General features: G+C 58.2%; 1 protein-coding gene across 2 annotated transcripts; it reads left to right on the top strand.

Annotated features, from left to right (window-relative positions):
- The first annotated feature begins 820 nt into the window (after positions 1-820).
- PDE4C (phosphodiesterase 4C) lies at positions 821-19,190 on the top strand. Of its 2 annotated transcripts, none has more exons than XM_049640255.1 (15): positions 821-1,249; positions 9,299-9,490; positions 10,361-10,397; positions 10,488-10,561; positions 10,851-10,903; positions 11,278-11,390; positions 11,471-11,564; positions 12,098-12,261; positions 12,461-12,559; positions 13,004-13,168; positions 13,255-13,354; positions 14,190-14,344; positions 16,152-16,274; positions 16,533-16,715; positions 17,280-19,190. In XM_049640255.1, exons 1-15 carry the CDS (start codon positions 1,008-1,010, stop codon positions 17,679-17,681), a joined length of 2,196 nt encoding a protein of 731 aa, XP_049496212.1. In that variant the 5' UTR covers positions 821-1,007; the 3' UTR covers positions 17,682-19,190. The 2 variants fall into 2 exon arrangements, with proteins under 2 accessions (XP_049496212.1, XP_049496211.1); XM_049640254.1 differs by lacking the exon at positions 821-1,249 and adding an exon at positions 5,904-6,250.
- The last annotated feature ends 1,098 nt before the right edge of the window (positions 19,191-20,288 follow it).

The raw sequence follows: 20,288 nt of genomic DNA, 5'->3' as shown, positions 1-20,288 counted from the left end.
ATTTGAGGGCAGGAATCATGGCTGTGAGGTGGGGCCCAAGGCATAGTGGGACGAATGAGATCCCACCATTTCCGCCGAGGGTCTAGGCGTTGGTGTGGCTATGAAAGCGTGCCCCTCTCTACCCACCTCCGCTGTTGTCAGCCCCGACTAGACGCAGTTTCTGTGTGCCCACCCCAGGGATGGGAGGGCCCTGTTGCAGCCCTCCCCATTTCTCTGCCCTTCCCGGATCCCTGCCCTGTGTGAGTAGGGGCTTCAGGGCTCCCAGGAGACCCCATCTGGGACTGAACTGCTAATCCCACCTTCCTGAGCTTGACAGAGAAACACCATCTGTGCCTACTTCTGAAGACCAGAGCCCTTGACTCTGCTTCCAGACTCCTCCTTGCTACAGTCATTGGGGAGGGTTGAGGACCCGCCGCTGCTCAGCTTTCAGCACCTCCTGGGCGGACGACGCCCCGGTGTGGAGGTGTTCCTGAACCCCTGTCTCTGCGCTTTCCTGCAGCTAGCTCCTTGCATCTCATCCACCCGGAGTCCCTGAATCTACCTTCCCCTTCAGCACCAGGAGAAGGGACAGAGCCTTAGCGCTGGGGAATCTCCAGAGCCCCTGTCTCCCAGCTCTCCATTCGGCAGCAACAGGGAGGACAATCTCTGTCTTCACTCCAAGCTCATGTCTTGACCCTTTTTCACTCGGCACTAGAGGGGAGGACAGCAAACCATTTTCTGCTCTCGGGGTATCCCCAGCCCCTGTTTCCAACCCCCACCCCCAAGTTCTTCTTTCCGTGCTATCCTTCAGCACCATCTGGGCAAGGACAGCTCCTTGGTGTCAGCCCCACCTTGAGTCCCTGTTTCTACCTTCTCCCGCCTCAGCACCTCCGGCGCGGACAGCTGCTCGCTGTCGCCTCCACCCCCGGTCCTGGCCCGACCCGGGCGGGCGCAGATACTCCTCGTTCTCGGGCTCCCGTGCCCTGCTCTCTCTGCTCCCTGCTCTCCCTGCCGCCTTCTTCTGGCGCATGGAGACCCCAGGGGTCCAAGAAGGGGAGGAGGCATCCAGCGAGCTGAGGCGCGTTCGCAGCCGCCAAGGCATAGCCAGACCCCCGAAGCACTTGTGGCGTCAGCCCCGGCGCCCCATCCGCATCCAGCAGCGCTTCTACTCGGACCCGGACAAGTCCGCGGGCCGCAGTGAGCGGGACCGGAGCCCGCGGCCCGGGCTCGAGAAGTCGCTGCGCTCCTGGCCCACCTCCTTCTACAGGCGGTAGGTGGGCGGGGGCAGGGCACTCCCAAGGCGTGGGGGAGGGGCGCGCGGGGCCTGGCGGGAGTGGGGGAGGGTCCTTGCTTCTCCAGGGGCGGGGGTCTCTGCTGCTTGGCTTGAGGCCGGTTCTTTGGAGGAAAAAGCTGCTCTTTATGTGGGTTGGAGCTGGAAGGTTGTGCTTATGGGTTTGTGACTGGTTGTGTTAAGGTGCAGTTACATCTGAGTGTGTGTCTGAGTCTGAGCAGTTGCACCCGTGTGTACTCCGACCTGTTGTGCGTGTCCAGAGCCAGCTGTGTCTGTGGCTGACCGGACGCGTTTGGGTGTGCGTACATCGCTGCGTACGTGCCTATGTGTTTCCCCTTGTGGTGCCCACGGGTGTGTGACTGAGGGTGATCTCACTCTGACCCAGCTGGGTGTCCGAGGGTCCTCCAGATCTTGGAATGTCCTGGGACGTTTGTGGGGTTGGTGGTCACCGTGAGTATCTGAGGGCACCTTGGGGAGTGTGTATGAGAGGACCAGGGCAGGCTATCCACAGCGCTGGGGGAAGGAGCTTCTCTATGGTCTGTGGGGCCACCCCTCTCCACCCTGCCCCCTGTGACCTGGGAAGGAGAAGAGCCTCTTGGGGAGACTGAACACAGCATGCTTTCTCCACATCAAAAGGGATGGGGTGGAGATGGGGGGGGGGGTAAAAAGGGAGGGCTGCTGCTCCTTTTTCACATAAACCAAGGGGGTGGCAGGCAGGGGAATAAGACAGACAGAAAACAAACACAGAGAGGTAAAGCAGGGGGCCTTAGAGGGACCAGAGATGGGAGTCTCAGGGCTAGAAGTCTGAGGAGGTGGAGGGTTGAGAAGCAGGATCTAGAAACCCCAGGCCTTCCTTGAATGGGAGGGGGAGCCACCTGACTCTAGGCCAGATCTAGAGTCCTGGGTTTGAGGCCAGGCAGGGTGACGTCAGATGAGTTGCTTTCCTCTCTGGATCTTGATTTTCATTTTTCCCACTTTGGCCCATGGACCTCCTGGGGCCACTAACTTCTTACTTGGCCGACAAGCCTGGACTAACACTCCCAGCCTGGTCCTCTAGCAGCTCTGGGAGACATCTGGGGCAGATGGGCCCCATGGCCCAGAGGATTTGGAGCTGTTCCCAGGTGACCCAGCAGGCCCCATGCCCCCACCAGCCCCCGCCCCCCATCCCTCAGCTCCTCCTGTCCCCACTCCCAGTGACTCATGATTTTCCATCTTCAAGAAAGAACAAACAGACGGGTTTGGGCCCATCTAGGGGGAGACTCCAAGTGGCTCCGGAAGGCAGGGGACTGTGTTCCTCTGAGTGTGTGTGCATGTGCATCATGTGCATATATATGCCGGTGTGTGGGGGAGGGTCTCAGCCCTCGGGGAAGCTGGGTTCAAGGCTAACCTGCTGTGTGGTCCTGAAAAAGTGGCAATGCTTCTTTGAACAACAGTGTTGACAGTGAGATGCAAACACGAATCTGTACTTTCTACATTTTGTCTTGAACTTTCTGTGTGGGAGCCTTGTCCCCAGCTCTGGCTGTCCTCCCCACTGCCCCAGGCAGATCATGTGGTCTGGGAGGATGCTAGCATCTGGTTCAGCAAGCTTTTATTAAGCACCTACTATGTGCCAGGCTCCAGTACTATGTACTGGAGACTCAGCCATGGGTAAACAGGTGCTGACAGGCTGATGGTGGAGATACTCACACTAGGGGGAAATAGCACAGAGTGACCTGTGTTGCAATGGGGAGAGGTCAGGGTGCCAGGGGAGCTCACAGGAGGCTTCTGATCCAGCACGGGGTAGGCAGGGGGTGAGAAAAGATGGTTTGGAACAGGTGGAATCTAAGCTTAAACTGAAGGATGAAGAGAATTTAGCCAGTGAGAATGAAGGGAAGGATATGCCAAACAGAATGAATAGAATGTGCCAAGCCTCAGAGTCAAAGAGGACCAGAACAGCTCTGTAAAGAGCTGAACACAGATCACTGTGGCCGGAGGGTGGGAGGGGAGCCTCTCTTATTCATTTACATACTGAGTGCCACACACCGAGGGCACACTGTGAGCAAAGGCATGTCCTTCCTGCCTTTGAGGGTCTAGTGGGCGAGGCAGATCCAGATCAAATAATCATGGCAGGAAATGTAAAACTGTACCTATGAGAGAAGGATGCTCAGAGGATATTTGCCCATCTAGTTAGGGAGGGCTTCCTGGAGGGGGTCGTGCTCCAGTTATGACCTGAAACACGAACAGTCAGCTGGAGAAAAGCATTTGGGCACAGGCATGGGGTGGGAATGAACCTGGTTGGTTCAAGGAAAAGTAAGGAGGGGGGGAAGAGGCTGGAGCAGAGGGAGCCAAGAGGAAGGAGGGGGGTGAGGGAGGCTCAGACCTCAAAAGGTTCAGACCATACAAGGCATTCAGAGAGGTGGGGGTTGAGACAGAAGGGCAACGGGGCGCCATGGAGAGGGTCTGGAGCAGAGGAGGGTGAGATCTGCCCCATGTGAGCATCTATAACTGGAACTCAGCCCCCACCCTCCTCCCTTTGTCTAGACTCTCCGTGGGGACTTCGGCAAGTCATGGCTCCTCTCCAGACCTCAGTTTACTTGTCTGTAAAATGGGCACAACAGCACCCATCTCACTGGGGCCACCTGGTGGCAGAGGGAAAAAGTGTCTGCCCAGGGAAGGAATGCTCAAAGGGGGGGTGGGGGGTGCGGGGGGCGGATTCCAGTGATATGTTAAGGGCCCTAGAGTGCTGGGCACTTCCTCAGGTCGTGCAGCACACAGGGACAAAGTCAAGGTGGGAGTCCTCACGTCCACCTCTCCTTCAGCCTCAGCTCTTTACCCGGCTGGGTTCGGGGCCTCCCGCAGTCAAGCCGGCCAGGCTTCAGTTTCTCCATCCCAAAAGCTATTAATAGAGCATTACTGTTAAAACTGTTAATAAAATATTTAAAGTTGAATCTATTAATGTTTCAAACCATTAAACTGTTAAAACTTTTGATCAAACATGAATGTCAGAGTAGCCTCTGGGACTCCAGAGGGGCTGGAGCCAGTTAAGCATTAAGTGGGAGAGGGCACAAGCTAGGGAGCCCTCCTGCCTCGGCTTGAATGACCCTGGCCCCACCACTCCCCCAGACAAGTGAACACCGCCTCTCTGTGCCTCAATTTCCCCATCGGCAAAATGAGCACGATAGTCCCCACTTTGTAGAGTTTGCTCTGAAAATCAACTGACTTTTACATGCACAGCCCTTGGCTCAGCTCCAGGCTAGTAGGAAGCAGTTTGGGTCGATGCATTTCGTCTTAGCTCTCCATTTCGTGTCTGTGACTTCTGGGGAGGGACTGAGTCTCTCCGTGCCTCAGTTTCTCCTTGGGGACACCAGGCAATTCCAAGCCCCTCCCACGGGGCCGAGGTGATATCAAGGCTCCCCTGACCCTGTCCCCAGTGCCTCCACCAGGCTGATCCTGGCGGCCTCTATCCCCTGGGGACCGGCTATAATTAGGTCCAGCCACAGCAACTACAGATGGTATTTTTGTCTTGGGACAGCAAGTCTGGTTCCCACCAGGTGTCCGGTTGCAGGGCCATGGGAGCAGGAGGGGGTTCCCAGCCAGGTCCTTGAGACTCTCTGCACTCCTGAGCCCCAGCGGGACCCTACTTCTCTGAGCCTCCGCTTTCTCACCTGTACAATGGGGACAACGGGATGGTTGGGAGTCAGGAGAGAGTCAGAGTTCTCCTGCCTGTAGCACCTCAGGTGTCCCCGCTGAAGCTCTAACCACCGCCATTGTATCTCACATTCCCCTAGGAGTGCCAGAAAGGGGGGTGCCGTTTGTCTAAGGACCCCAAAACTCATGAAGTGCCCTGGGGCAAAGCCCAGGCGGGGGAGGGGGTGTCATCCCACAGCAGGGACACAGATGCACTTAGAGCTGCCTCTGCCTAAAACATGGGCATTCGAGGTCCTGCCTCCGAGTGTGATACCCTGAGACTTGGTTTCCTTTCCTATGGAATGGGGCAGGGCCATCCCAGTGCCAGCATTCAGAGGATAGAACACCTGCTACAGACCCCTGGAAACCCCCAGACACACACCTCCCTTTCCAGGCCCCCTGGGGTCCCTCCTGGGGCAGAGGAAAGGCAGTTGATGCTTCACAGACGGAAGACCTGGCGAGAGTGGAGTGCGGATGTTTGTCTAGTAGGAACAGCAAAAGAGAGGAAAGGATCCAGAGACGGGGCCTGGGGAATGTCAGAGTGGGTGGGGGTCATGCGGGGCCTAGTGGAGGGGGACTCAGAGAGGGGGAGCTGGGTTTGAACCCCGCTGCCCTGCAGCAAAGCCTTGTGCCTGTTACTACCTCCCTCCAAGCCTGTTTCTCCACCTGGCAAAGGGTTAAGGGTCTGTAGTTGCTGGGCAGCGCCGAGTGGCTCCAGGCCTCATTGTCTCCGTATGGGAAATGGGCAGAGGGGCGCTGGAAGCCCTGCGTGAGACGCGGGCAGCCCCTCGGTAAACTCCGTGCCTCTGTGACCCTCTCACAAAGGGGGACGCTTCCCTTACTGACTTCCGCATTTCACTCTTTTCAGCCAAGTTACCAACCCCAGAAGCTGCTCTAATTAGGGACATTTAGGCAGAGAGAAGTGGCGTAAGATCCGGGTTCTGGGACCCACGGGGCCACCCCCAAAGGGAGGGAGCAGAGAGTCGCGTCCAGCTCAGTGCCTCAGTTTCCCCCATTGGTCCCGGTGGGGGCATCAAGGAGAGGTCCCGCGGCGAGGCGGGGCCAGTGCGCCCTCTGCCCCCCCTCCCCGCCGGGCCCCGCCCCCGCGGCTGTCCAGAAAAGGTCCCGCGCAGCCCGCGCTGGGTGCAGCCTCCATGCGGTCTTGGCGATGCAGGGACCCCCCGCGCCCGCCCCGGCCCCCGGGCCCGGCTCTCCCCGGGGCTCCCCTCGCGGCTCCCCCGGGCTCTTCCGGAAGCTCCTGGTGAACCAGAGTATCCGCCTGCAGCGGCGCTTCACTGTGGCCCATCCGCTGTGGTGAGGCGAGAAGGAGGGCCTGGCGGGGGTCGCCAGAACCGCCAGGCTGGAGGTGGGAAGGGCAGAGTCAGGGACAGCTGGAGCCGGGTGGGGAATCCGGGTAGGGATGCTCTGCCCCTCCCTCTCTTTCTCGGGATCTCTCTCCCTCTGCCCGCTCTCGGTCTCTCGTACTTGGAGACTCTTTCTCCATTTCTGTCTCCCTCCACCCGCTGCCTGTCCACATGCCCTGGGGACCAGCGTCTGTCCCTTTCCAGATGTGCAGCCCCGAGCCGGACGGGCTGAGGCTCACGTCTCCTCCTGACCCTCGTCGGCCGGGGCAGGCGGGCTGAACGCCCTGGCGGTGAGGGGAGGAGGAAATGACTCCTCCCCTTGGTCTCGCTCCCCAGTCGGGTCCCGGAGCCAGCGACTAGATGGCCCCCGGGGAGGAGGGGGGGGCTCACACTAAGCCTTCGGTGTCTACAGATGAAGACCTGATTTGACGGGGCCCTCGAAACAGGGCGTTCGCAGCGTAAGCGGGAGAGTTGTGTGTCCCCCGGTGAAAGCGGACCTGCCCTCGCGGAGCGCTGGCTCCGCGCAGCCCCACACGCGTCCTACAAAGACTCGACCCACTGTTCGGGTTCGAACCCCGACCCCGAACCTGTGACCTCGTGGGGCTCGGGGGCGAGGCTGGGGCGGGAGGTGGGGCTTGTGGGCGCGGACCGCGTTTGGCGCCTTGCGCTGGATTCGTGCCGCGTTACTACTCACTTGATAATTTGGCACCTGGCGGCTCAGGGACTGGAGGTCCCTTCACCAAGGTCACACGGCCAGCGACAGCTGGCAGGGTGGAGGGAGTCGTGACCGTGGTCCTTGATGGCTCCATTTCAGCCCCGGAGGGGTTGGAGGGGTGTCCCAGATCCCGGAGAGCGTCCCCAGGGCACCAGACGCCCGCGAAGAGGGGTCCCTGCGGAGGGAGAGAGGTCCTCTCCGGAGAGAGCTCAAAGGCGTTGAGGGAGAGCCACCAGTCCCAGAAGGTGAGACTAGAGGAGGGTGGGTTCCTCCGGGGCCCTCTTGCCTCAGTTTACCTAAGACGCGCGATTCTCATAGTCCAGGCGACCTCGCTCCGCGCCGCCCGCGTCATGGAATCACGGTCTGACCCCGCCGCTCCGGGCTAAGTTTAGAGCAGAAAGAAAAACAGCTTTTCTCGCGGCGCGAAAATCCCGGCCCAGCCCTTAACCCTCTGCACCTATTACTTGGATGCGAATCCAGCACCCTGTTGCCTCTCCTGGCCTGTTTCCCTCTTGATCCATAGATTTGCTCTTCCAGAACATTTGAGGAGAGGCAAGGAAGGGGTAGAGGTGCACCACCCCCAGGACTCCCCCCTCCGAGGGCAGGACTCCCCCCTCCGAGGGCCGCTAGCCCTCCAGGGTGTTTCGCTGCCCGCCACCAAGCCCCGGCCTGGGCAGGGTAGGGTTAAGAAGCCCCGCCCCTAAGGGTGACGTCACGAAGCGGGAGCTCTGAGGTCCCAGCAGCCTAGGGATTCTCAGGGAGGCGGCGAACTCGAAAAGGCCGAGAGCTGCCGACGTAGCCGAATATGCCCGAATTCGCCCGAGTGAGGCCGGACGAAGCCGAATACGCCCGACTCGGGTCGAGGGCCACCCGGACTTGCTCGGAAACCTAGCGCTGCCGGATTTAGGCGAACATGACCGAATGTAGCCGAACCTTCCTTCCCGAGCGCGGTCGGACGTATCCGAATCTTACCGAATTCACCCGACCGAACCTATCTGGACCAGGCCCAAACCTGTGTGATCAGACCAAACTCAGGTCAAACCTGGCTGTACTTGACCGACCCAGACCGAATCCGGCCGAACTGGACAGAATCCTGTCGAATTCCCCACCCCCACCACGGTCTGAGCCGAATCCCCTGCTCAGAATCTTCAGGCAGGCGCTGATCCTGGCCCGTGGTCTGGGATGGGGTCCCTTCGCAGGGGACGAAGCGGACACCGGCCCTTAGCCAGGAGCCCCATGTTTGGGGCGGTCTCCGGTGTCTTCCTGTCTTCGCTTCTCCTGCCTATCCGCTTCTCAAAAGCCCATGACCCACACACAGATGGCCCCTCCTCTCCCTGGTTGCTAACTGCTCACTGTCCTAACTCCTCTCCCACACTTCTATTTCCCCGGGCCCCTCCCACTTCTTCTCTGATCTCTAATCCCAAGGGGTAGGGGTGTAGATACCCATTACCCAGTCAGAGTGTGGCATGATGGAGACACAAGGGCTGACAGCTGGGAGGGGGTATTGGGCATTATCCGAAACAAGGGGCACCCGAGGGAGGGACGTTGGTGCTCCGGGCAGAGGGCACAGCCTGTGCAAAGGCCCGGAGGTGGAAAAGAACAGGCAGAGCGTTTGGACCTAAAACGAAGCAGGCGAGTGGGGAAACTGAGGATAAGGCCAAGTGAGCTGGGGGCGTGGTCGTGGAGATTGGGGCCGGGCCATAAGGAATGGGCTGTGGCCTGGGTGCTGGGGGTGGGGGCAGGTGATGGGAGCATCTCCTAAGCTGGCTGGGGGAGCCTTGGGGCGTGTCAGATCCAGGCAGGACCCTGGTCTCCAGAAAGGAAAACCCAGGAAGTCATTTCCAGTCCCCGTGAACTTACCATGCGACCTCGACCTTCATTTACACAGTTGCCCCTCCTCAGGTCCTCTGTTGTAACTCCCTAAAAGCCTCCTCGGGGAAGGAGTATACCACGCCCACATTAGAGACCAAGTGGTTGATGTCCAGAGAAAGGCTGAAACCCACCCATGGTCACACAGTCACTTGGGGACAGATCTGAAACTCATGTCCCAGAGTCCGGGTTGCTCCCAGTGGGAAAGGCTCCGGGGTACAGATGTGGAGACAGAGGAATGAGAGGCACGCGGTCCCTGAGTAGGCGTGTGCCTGTGGGGAGGTAGACAAGCAGGAGGCTATTCTACCCAACCCACCGAGGCCCCCCGGGGAGGATGTGACAGTGGGTGTGGGCCACGGCCAGGCCTCCACATGCCAGGACCCTCGGCACTGACCATGCCTAATCTGCCCTCAGCTTTGATCTGGAAAATGGACTGTCGTGCGGGAGGAGCACCCTGGAGCCTCAGGCCGGGCCTGGCCTTGGCCGGGTCATCCAGGCCCCTGCTCAGCACGGCCAGAGGCGAGAGTCCTTCCTGTACCGCTCTGACAGCGACTACGACCTGTCACCCAAGGCCATGTCTCGGAACTCCTCTGTGGCTAGTGATCTGTGAGTCCAAGACTGATGGGATGACACCTCCTTGTTCGTCCCTCCTTCCTTAATGTCTCCATTCAGCAAACCGCCTTCAAGTGGTCACTTGAGCTGGGCTTTGCAGTTTAAGCAGGTCCCTTATTCAGTCGAGCATGCTGAGAATGATACCCAGTAAGTCTCTGTGCTTGACTTCAGCCTGGAGTTCGGTGGCGATCCGGAGATGTTAAGTTCAGTGACAGCAACCGAACAAACGCCTTGATTTGAGCTTCGTGGTAGCCATACTGAAAAGAAAAACACGGTGTATGGAAACCAATTTGACAATAAATTTCATATATTGAAAAAAAAATTCAAAAAAAGAAAATTCAAAAAAAGAAAAAAGAAAAACACGGTAATTTCCGCCTTGCCTCTCTTAAGACCTCTGCTGCCCATGGTTCACTATTTGTGAGATGGGGCTTGGTCAGAGGAGCTCTGGTGGCTTTCAGACTAGTCAGGTGAGGGGAGCATAGGGACCAAAGGTGGAGTCATGTGGGGAGGTCACACTCAGTAGAGGGCATAGTCTGGGTAAAAGCTGGAAGAAGGCGGTGGGTGTGGGGGGCCTGGGTGGCTCAGTCGGTTAAGCATCGGGACTTCAGCACAGGTCATGATTTCCCAGCGCTGAGTTCAGACCCCACATCAGGCTCGCTGTCAGCGCAGAGCCTGCTTTGGATCCTCTGTCTCCTCTCTCTCTCTCTACCCCTCCCTCCAATGTTCGCTCTCTCTCTCTCTCAAAAATAAATAAACATTAAAATATATCTATATACATATATATGTATAAAAAGCTGGAAGATGGGAACCAGCGTGAGGGCTTCTCTTGGCCGCCCTTCCTGATGTCCCGTCTCCCCCCCGCAGACACGGAGAAGACATGATTGTGACGCCTTTTGCCCAGGTGGGTGCCCACCATTTGCCCCTCCTCCCCTGGGCCAAGCGGGGAGAACCGACCCCTGCTTTCCAGCGCTGATCGCGCCCCTTCCGACAGGTCCTTGCAAGTCTGAGAACGGTTCGGAGCAACGTCGCAGCCCTAGCCCACCTGCAAGGCCGCGGGGCAGCCACGTACGCAGAAGGCGGGGCGGAGGCGGGGTCAAGCCGAGAAAGAGACGGGGCCAACTCGGGCGGGCATCGGGGCGGGGCCTGCGTGAGGGAAGGGCAGGAGGGGGCGGGACGAGGCCTAGAGGGGCGGGGCCTGAAGACAGGTGGGCGAAGCTGCGGTGGGGCCTGACCCGAAATAAGGTGGCCGGCGACCTGAGGGGAGGGGGGGGGCCGGGGAAAGGGGTGGGTAGGGGCGGGGCCTGGGGGACTTGGGGGCGGGGCCCATGAGTGAGGGAGGCCATCTGTACCGCAGGCAGGCGTCGGTCGAAAACCCCCTATTTGGCAATCAGCCCCCTCCACTTACAGGTAATGTGCCTGCCCCTTCCCCTTCCTCCCACAGCTGGAAGGCTGTGAACTTCCTCTCCGTGGCGACCTACTCAGCCCATGAGTCCTTAGGGACTTGCTAATTGTAATCTCCAGAACACCTTTGGGGGTGGGGTCTGCCATACCCATATTACAGATGGGGAGGCTGAGGCCCAGGGAGGGGCAGAGACCTGCCCATCCCTGGTCACACAGCTACTTGGGGACATGTCTACCACTCAGGTCCTGAGGTCCTGAGTGGCCTTATTGGGAAGGGCTCTGGGGTCCAGATGCAAGAGAAGGTGGCATGAGGGATGCGGGGTCCCCAAGGCGGGGAGGGGGGAGGGTGAGGCAGGCCTCCTGACCAGCTCGGCCCCCAGAGGACCCTGGGCAGAAGCTGGCTCTGGAGACACTGGACGAGCTGGACTGGTGTCTGGATCAGCTGGAGACACTGCAGACGCGGCACTCAGTGGGGGAAATGGCCTCCAACAAGGTGAGGAGGGCCACATAGCCCAGATCATTTGCCTCTGGCCACGGTGCCCCCATCATCACTGTCCTCACCTTCCCCTGCAGTTCAAGCGGATGCTGAACCGGGAATTAACTCACCTGTCTGAAACCAGCCGCTCTGGGAACCAGGTGTCCGAGTACATCTCCCGAACCTTCCTGGGTGAGCTGTGGTGGGTCACTGCTTGAGCAACACAATAGAGGTAGGAAGAATCAAGAAACAGAAAAGACTTCTCTTACAGGCCTCCTGGGGAGACAGAGCTGGGCACGGACACTTCCAACCCCATGGGTCAGAGCTGTTCCAGAGAGAGGAACAGAAGGCACTGTTAGGTGGAGGGGCATATTCAAGCTAGGGTTTTGAAGTACGAGTAGAAGTTTTCCAAGAGAGATAGGGAGTGAACGAGACAGCTGGGTCTCCACCTTGGGAGATGGAAAGCACATTTGGCTTTTTGGGGGAAAATGCTGAGCCCTGGTTGCCGACGGGCAATATCAAACAGAAGAGGTCCCTGAGATCAGCCATGAACGGAGAAGGGTAGCTACGGGCCGGATAGGGACTTTACTCCAAGCTTACTTTGATCCAGATGAGAAAGAAATAGGTAGATCCTGAGGTTTGGCAAGGTCCGTGACCTGAGGCGAGGCAGGATGACCCCAGCAGGTGAATCAGTTTCCCTGAGCCCCGCCCTGCTCCATCTACAGACCAGCAGACTGAGATGGAGTTGCCCAGGGTGACCCCCACGGAGACCCCAAGGCCCATGTCCCAGATCAGCGGCCTGCGTGGGCTCCCCCACAGTGCCGGCCTCTCTGCAGCCACCGTCCCACGCTTTGGGGTCCAGACTGACCAGGAGGGGCAGCTGGCCAAGGTGGGTCCCCAGCTGGAATACTGAGACTTGCCGTTGGGTCCTGGCTCTGTGTGGATGCCCTACCTTGGGCCTCGGTTTGCCCACCTGTAGATTGGGCAGGTGGGGCTCAGCATAGGACCTGAGGCCCGGTGGGGGATGTCAAGGGTCCAGAGTCGGAGCAAGCTGGGCTGGAGTTAAGCTTCAGTTCTTTGCATTTTAGGAACTGAAAGATACCAACAAATGGGGGCTCGACGTGTTCAAGGTGGCAGAGCTAAGCGGGAACCGGCCCCTTACAACCATCATGTTCAACATCTTTCAGGTACCTCCCCGCCCTTGGCTTCCGACGCTACTGGGCTTCTTTCCTTCGCATCTTCCTACCCCAAGGCCTCGGGGGACACTCGTTCTTCAAGTCCTCCCTGATCCCCCCGAATGGCATAATGCGAGCTGCGTATTGAAGCACGAATAGGAGTTCACTAGGTGGAAAAGTGCATTGGCGACAAGCCTCAGCCCGGAGCCTGGCCCTGAAGAGACTCAGGGCTGGAGGGAAGGACTGGGCGAAGAGAGCCCCAGGCTTGTGAGGTCAGGGATAGACCAGAGGGGCAAGACAGAGACCAAGGGAGTTCGGAGGGAGAGCAGGGAGGGCGTCCTGGAAGAGGGGGCATTTGAGGGACGGATAGGAGCTCAGAAGGAGAGAAGGCATAGGAACAGTGTATGGTGCTGCCCCAGAGGCCAAGGCCTTGACTGGAGGCCTGTGATGGACCAGGAACGAGACCTGCTCAAGACATTTCAGATCCCAGCAGACACACTCGTCACCTACCTTCTGACGTTGGAAAGTCACTACCATGCCGATGTGGCCTACCACAACAGCCTACACGCCGCCGACGTGGCTCAGTCCACGCACGTGCTGCTGGCCACACCTGCCCTTGAGGTACTACCCTAAGTCTAGAGGCAGCCAGGGTGGGTGCAGGGTGCAGGGAGCCCACCCCTTACTTCTCACGCCGCCTGCCTGCCCAGGCCGTTTTCACAGACCTGGAAGTCCTGGCTGCTATCTTCGCCAGCGCCATCCACGACGTGGACCATCCTGGGGTCTCCAACCAGTTCCTCGTTAACACCAGTGAGTCGGGGGTGGGGCCCCACCTGTCAATCATCTGACCCCAGACCCACCCATTCCTGCTCTGAGCCTCATTTCCCCGTTTGTGAAATGGCTGGGACAGTCCTTCCCTTTGGTGCTCAGAGCAGTTCCAGGTACACAGTAGGTGCTCAATACATGAGAAGATAACAAACGTGGCGGAGCTGCTCTGGGGCCACAAAGGTTTTAAAGCTCAGGGTCCTTTCGGGGCGCCTCGGTGGCTCAGTCGGTTAAGCGTCCGGCTTCGGCGCGGGTCACGGATCTCACGGTTCGTGAGTTCCTGCCCCGCATCGGGCTCTGGGCTGACAGCTCGGAGCCCGGAGCCTGCTTCGGATTCCGTGTCTCCCTCTCTCTCTGCCCCTCCCCTGCTCGTGCTCTGTCTCTCAAAGATAAATAAACGTTAAAAAAATATTAAAGTTCAGGGTCCCTTCGAGATGTCGGAAAAACTCAGATAATTACTGGGTGCCTCTTGTATACATCCTTGGAGAGCCTGGGATGAGAGTGGAGCCTTCTTACTCAACCAGCCCAGAGTCCAGTAAGACGGTGACTCAGTTGTTCATTCAGCTGGCCCTCAGTGCGCACTGCCTCCTGCCACGCCGACGCCTCAAGGGTTTCCCGGTCTCGAGGAGGGAGATCTGAACACCAATGTCCCCAGACCTGCGGTCAGGGCAGGGCTAGGGGGAAAGAATTCTAGAAGGCTTCGCGGAATAGAGGGCATTAGAGTTGGGGCCTTCGTGCGCGAGTAGGAGTTTGCCTACCAACTCCTTTGGGTGGAGGTGGCGGGTGGACAGGTCTTGAGGCTCTCTGCTCCCCCCCCCAGACTCAGAGCTTGCGCTCATGTACAACGATGCCTCCGTGCTGGAGAACCACCACCTGGCCGTGGGCTTCAAGCTGCTGCAGGCAGAGAACTGTGACATCTTCCAGAACCTCAGTGCCAAGCAGCGGCTGAGTCTGCGCAGGATGGTCATCGACATGGTGAGGACACGGCTATGAACGGGATGGGGGTGATCTTGGCCTGGCTGGGGGTTCGGTCGGACCTGGACATGTCTCCGCTCTGAACCTGAGCTTCCTCCTCTGTAAAATGGGGCAGTGACCATCCAAGCCCTGGGTGAGGGTCACCGGACCCTTGGCTGGGGGAATGAAATCCTGGCAGAGTTTCATAAACTGAGTTTCTGGGGTCCCAGGTGCAACTTTGTTCTGAGCCATAAGTCTGTCCATTTGGTATGTTTCAGATCAAAAGACAACAGTAGGCTTTGGGGTCTTGTGTCTCATTCGTTAATTATTTAACTTATTATTATTATTATTATTTTAATTAAGTAGGCTCCACGCCCAACGTGGGGTTTGAACTCACGATCCTGAGATCAAGAGGCGCATGCTCTGCAGACTAAACCAGCCAAGTGCCCCTCTTTCATTAATTTAACAAGCGTTTATTGGACACCTATTGCGTGCTTGCCCTGTGCCAATGACCAGTAGGAGACTCAATGGCCTGTGGAGGAGACTTTAGGAGACTCAATGGCCTGTGGAGGAGACTTTAGGAGACTCAATGGCCTGTGGAGGGGCGCCTGGGTGGCTCAGTCGGTTAAGCGTCCGACTTCGGCTCAGGTCACGATCTCGCGGTCTGTGAGTTCGAGCCCCGCGTCGGGCTCGGGGCTGATGGCTTGGAGCCTGCTTCCCATTCTGTGTCTCCCTCTCTCTCTGCCCCTCCCCCGTTCATGCTCTGTCTCTCTCTGTCTCAAAAATAAATAAACTTAAAACAATATTTTTAAAAAATGGCCTGTGGAGGAGACTTTAGGAGACTCAATGGCCTGTGAGAGAGAGGAACCCACAGGCAGAGCCATGATGAGAGAACCTAGAGATAGAGCCGTGATGGGGGGAGGCAGGGGAGTACTCAAGGCTGGGGAGGGCTTCCCCGGGAGGGAACACTGAAATTGGCAGGACTCGCAGGGTGTGGCGGCCGTGAGGTAGGGAGGAGTGTTTCTAGCAGAGGGAACAGCATGTGGGGATAGCTCAGAGGAAACCAAGAATTAAAAGTTTGGTGAGGTGGTCTTGACTTGGGGCCTTGGGCAATAGGTACCCCCGGTAGGAACATCATTTCGGGCGGGTGGGAGGCTTGGGGAGAACTTTTGAGATTTTTCTTTGATTCTCAGAGGAGCCCACGCACCGCGTGTGGATCACTCCTGGGCTGGCTGTGCTCGGGTCCAGTGAAACTGATTATTATTATTTTTTTCAGTTAAGTTGAAACGGCTGTGCTCAGAGCTGAACTTCCCTCCAAATGTCTGAAAACAGCCCTTCTGGCCGCACGGTGGCCACAGTGGGGTTGGGGAGCACCAAAGGCAGGTCCTTGCTGGTTTCAGATCCACCTGTGGCTCCCGTGGCCCTCTGAATAAATCCCCCACTCCTCCCTGAGACTCACTGCTCCCCTCAGCTGCCATCGCAACTGCCTCCTCTGTGTTCCTCAGCTCACCCAGCACCAGGGCCTTTGCACAGGCTATGCCCTCTGCTGGGCTTCACCACCGCCCTCGGGCACCCCAGCCCCCGGTTTAATTTCTCTCCCTGTGCCCTGTCCCATGTGTGGGATGTACCCTCACGAACCCAGCAACCTTGGAGAAAGGACCGTTGACTCAGCTCCTCTGGTGAACCGAGTTTACAGTGAATCTTGTGACACCCCCCCATTTCACAGATGAGGGTACTGAGGCTCAGAGGGCTAAGGAGCGGAGTGGGCGTGGGGTCTGGAAGGTGGGGCGGGCGCAGTTCTCATCCTCGTCATCTTGTCTGCTCCCAGGTGCTGGCCACGGACATGTCCAAACACATGAACCTCCTGGCCGACCTCAAGACCATGGTGGAGACCAAGAAGGTGACAAGCCTTGGAGTCCTGCTGTTGGACAACTATTCTGACCGCATCCAGGTGTGTGTCCAGATGGGCCCTGGAGCCTCGGTTTCCACGGCTCTCACCTAGCTTTGCTTACGAAGCACCGGCTGCGCAGCCAGCTTGAAGAAACGGAGGCACCCAGAGCCACACGCCGATGCCTTGGCCCTTCTTTCCCACCCGGGCCTCAGTTTCCCCACCCGTAAGATGGGGGTGTTCGTGGCGCCAGCCTCTCGCGGAGGCTACCAGGCCTGAGAGTGGCCCGGCCCGAGCCCTCCCGAGCCTTGGTCTCCCCAGGTCTTGCAGAACCTGGTACACTGTGCTGACCTCAGCAACCCCACCAAGCCGCTGGAGCTGTACCGCCGGTGGACCGACCGCATCATGGCCGAGTTCTTCCAGCAGGGCGACCGGGAGCGTGAATCAGGCCTGGATATCAGCCCCATGTGTGACAAGCACACCGCCTCGGTGGAGAAGTCCCAGGTGTGAGGGCCCCTGGGCTGAGCCACCAGCAGGCACCGGGGATCGGGGAGGGAAACGCTGGGTGAGCCGACCCCAGGAGTCCTGGCTTGAGCACAGCTGGCCAGTGAGGGGAAGTGGCCTAAGGGTGAGGTCTGCCCTGGGCTGTGTGGAGTCAGTCCCGGGAGGCATTCCCTCTGGACTGCGGGGAGAGGGATCCGTTGCGGGGGGGGGAGGGATCCGTACGGGAGGAGTTTGGAAATACCTGTTTGGGTGCCATGGAGGCGGGGGGAACCTGGAGGGGCTCCCAGTCTGGGGGCCACATACATCCGGCCCTGAGGTGAGGTGACCGGGGTGAGGTAGGGAGAAAGACTTAGGGGTTGAGGGAGACCAGAAGGGGCAGGAGCGCTTTCCCAGAGGAGGGGCTGTTTGAAGAGGGTTTTGAAGGATGAGTAGGAGTTGGGAGCTGGCATTCCAGACAGAGGGAACAACCAGGGCAGAGGCCTGGAGGCCGGACCAGGTCTAGGTTCCACGGTGACTCACGCCACAGCTACCTTCCCCACCTCCCTGCCCTGTATCAACCCACAGGTGGGTTTCATTGATTACATTGCACACCCACTGTGGGAGACGTGGGCTGATCTCGTGCACCCAGACGCACAGGACCTGCTAGATACATTGGAGGACAACCGTGAGTGGTACCAGAGCAAGATCCCCCGCAGTCCTGTGGATCTCACCCGCCCCGAGCAGGGTGGCCCCGACAGATTCCAGTTTGAGCTGACTCTGGAGGAGGCAGAAGAAGAGGAGGAGGAGGAGGAGGAGGAGGAGGGACCAACATTGGACACGGAGGTCTGGGAGTCACCCGACACTGAGCGGCTGGTCCCTGAGGCCAGCCCAGACCCTGGGGCCCTACCCCTGGACAACCAGAGGCCTGTGGGCAAGCCCTGCGTGGACCATGAGGCCAGTGTGATGGCTGAGCCCTTCGGGACCTAATGGCTCCTGATTGGGTGGGTGGGCCTTCCAGGAAGAGGTCCGAGGTGGCCCCTGCCTTGCCTCTGTCCCCCCGTCCCCACCACCCCTACCACTGAGGGAGAAGACCAAGCTTTTAGTTCTAGGCAGGCCTCACGGTCAAAGCGAAGGCAGCTGGCTGGGGGCCAGTCTGAACCTGGATTTGCTGAGAGAGCTCTCCAAGGGGCTGGGCTGGAGGCAGCCTCTCCCAGCACCCCTGGGATCTCTCCCTCCTGGGCTTCCACCCCCGGTGTGGAAAGAGGGTGTCTTGCCAGGCCCCTCGTCCACCTTCTCCAGCGGCCACTCTTGAGGGACATCCATCACTTGGTTCGTTCACCCTTTATCACATGTTTATTAGGCACCTGCTGTGTGCCGGGCCCGGGCCCGCTGCGTGTAGCCCTGCACGAGGGGGTGGGGAGGCAGCCCCCAGGCGATGCACCCCCACCTCAGGCGCCTCGCCTTCATCTGCCAGGCAGCTCCACGCAAGAGATTGGAAACTCGAACGGGAGAATTTTCAGCACCAAAGCTTTGTCCCAGACCCGATTCTGGCTCAGGAGCTCCGGTCGGGACCAATACGGAGCAGGAAAGAGGGCTCTGTGCCGGGAACTGTCTCTGAAGACTGACTTAGCTTACGACCGCCTGCGCACTCACTGGTTGTTGCTTTAAGTGGCTGTAGTTTCTGTCCTCGGGTCTGTGGGTTCTGTTCTCCCTAGCCCCGGGACCCCTGCCGCCCCCCTTTTCTCCCTCTTACAGAACAGCAACAAAGCACAGAATCCGCCCCCTCCCCCAACGGCAAATCTCTACACTTCCTGTTTCTGAGGCTCCCCCAGACTCCCTATAGGGGGAAGGGGGCCTCTGACGCTTTCTTTCCAGGCACAGCCCGTTCCGGGCCTCAGTTTCCCCTCCATGGCCTGATCCTAGTACTTGGGTAAACTTTGGTTGGAGGGTGGTGTCCGTGACCTCTCCGAAATATCTTAGAAACGTGGGGCACTGAACGTGTCTCTGGGGTTAAATAAACCTATCACCCAAAATTAACGCCGCGCCCATCTCAGGGATGGGGAAACGGGGTTGCAAAGAGGGCCGTTTTGCCTGCTGGGCCGCGCAGTTGGGAGCTGGACAGTAGCCAGCGGCGCCCCCTGGCGGACGGAGGCACGGAAGGGAGGCGGGGCGAATTCGGGGATTCTCCTCGCCTTACCCGCCGTTTCTCGGCTCCCCGCGACGTCGAGCTCATGCTGAAGGGGCCTGCTCCGTGCTCCAGGATCAGGTTCGATTCCCGCCTCCAGAAGCCTCAGTATCTCCCCGCCCCGCCCCTCGTCGCCTGCCTGAAGAATCACACATGACACAAGTCATCAAGCAGCCCCTGGCTTCAAGGACAGCTGGCTTCATTCCTAAATAATTCCCTTGATGATTCCATCCCACTGATATGATTCATCCTCATCACAAGTAATGATCAAATGCCACAGAGGGAGAATTAAAATTCATCTGGGTCACGAACTTGGTGCGTTTCCTTCCAGACTTTTAAAAGGCAGAAATTTAGGGGCTCCTGGGTGGCTCAGTGGGTTAAGCGTCCAACTTCGGCTCAGGTCATGATCTCACGGTTGGTGAGTTCGAGCCCCGCATCGGGCTCTGTGCTGACAGCTCGCAGCCTGGAGCCTGCTTCGGATTCTGTGTCTCCCTCCCTCTCTCTCTCTCTGTGCCCCTCTCCTGCTCGTTCTCTGTCTTTCAAAAATGAATACACGTTAGAAAAAATTTAAAAAATAAATAAAAGGCAGAGATTTAGGGGATTTGTATTTATAATTATTTCTCCCTCCCCCCCCTTTACTTACAAGTAATATGTGTTTACTGTAGAGAATTTGGAAATAATGGAAACATAAAAAAAAGAGAATAAAATTCTGCTATAACCTTCCTGTAGATCATCTGCCTTCAGCCTCTCACCTTATTTCCCCATTTTTATTTTGTTTTTGTTTTTTTTTCTCTCCACCTACTTATAAGAACATATGTTCCCCTTCAATTTGGGTCACTGGCGTCTCTCTCCCTCCTACTGACTGCACTCCACCCATGCTGGCTTTCCATACCCCAAGTTATGGCCCCACCTCAGGGCCTTTGCACATACTGTGCCAAACCACCTGGATTGCTTCACCCCCACCCTCATTCTCACTGGTTGGGTCTCAGCTCAGCGTCTCCTCCCCTGCACGGTCCTTCCTGACCCTCCATCCCAGGCTGGCACTCGTGGAAGTTCTCGAGGATTCTTGGATTCATGTCCACCATCGTCTCCACACCCTGATCCCCACAGGCCTGGACCAGGCCCACCACACCACCCTCAGTATCCCCTAGAGATGAATATTGACAACTTCGAGTCTCTTAACCTCTCTGAGCTTGAGAAGAGTGTGTCCTGAGCCACGCACTGAGCTACCTGCTTGAGGTGCACATTAACTCTGCCTCTTCCTTCTCCCATTTCTCAGGTGTAGAAACTGAGGCCTGCAGAGGGGGTGAGTGAAGTTGCTCACATGTTCAAGGTCCCCCACTTTCTCCTGTTTAGGGTCCTTACCAAGGGACACAGTTTTTGCCTCTGTGGCCTACTCTGTACCTGAA

Source organism: Panthera uncia, chromosome A2, assembly GCF_023721935.1.
Source record: "Panthera uncia isolate 11264 chromosome A2, Puncia_PCG_1.0, whole genome shotgun sequence".
Classification (NCBI taxonomy): domain Eukaryota; kingdom Metazoa; phylum Chordata; class Mammalia; order Carnivora; family Felidae; genus Panthera; species Panthera uncia.
The sequence above is the reverse complement of the archived record's forward strand: the minus strand, read 5'-3'. Positions and strand labels throughout refer to the sequence as shown.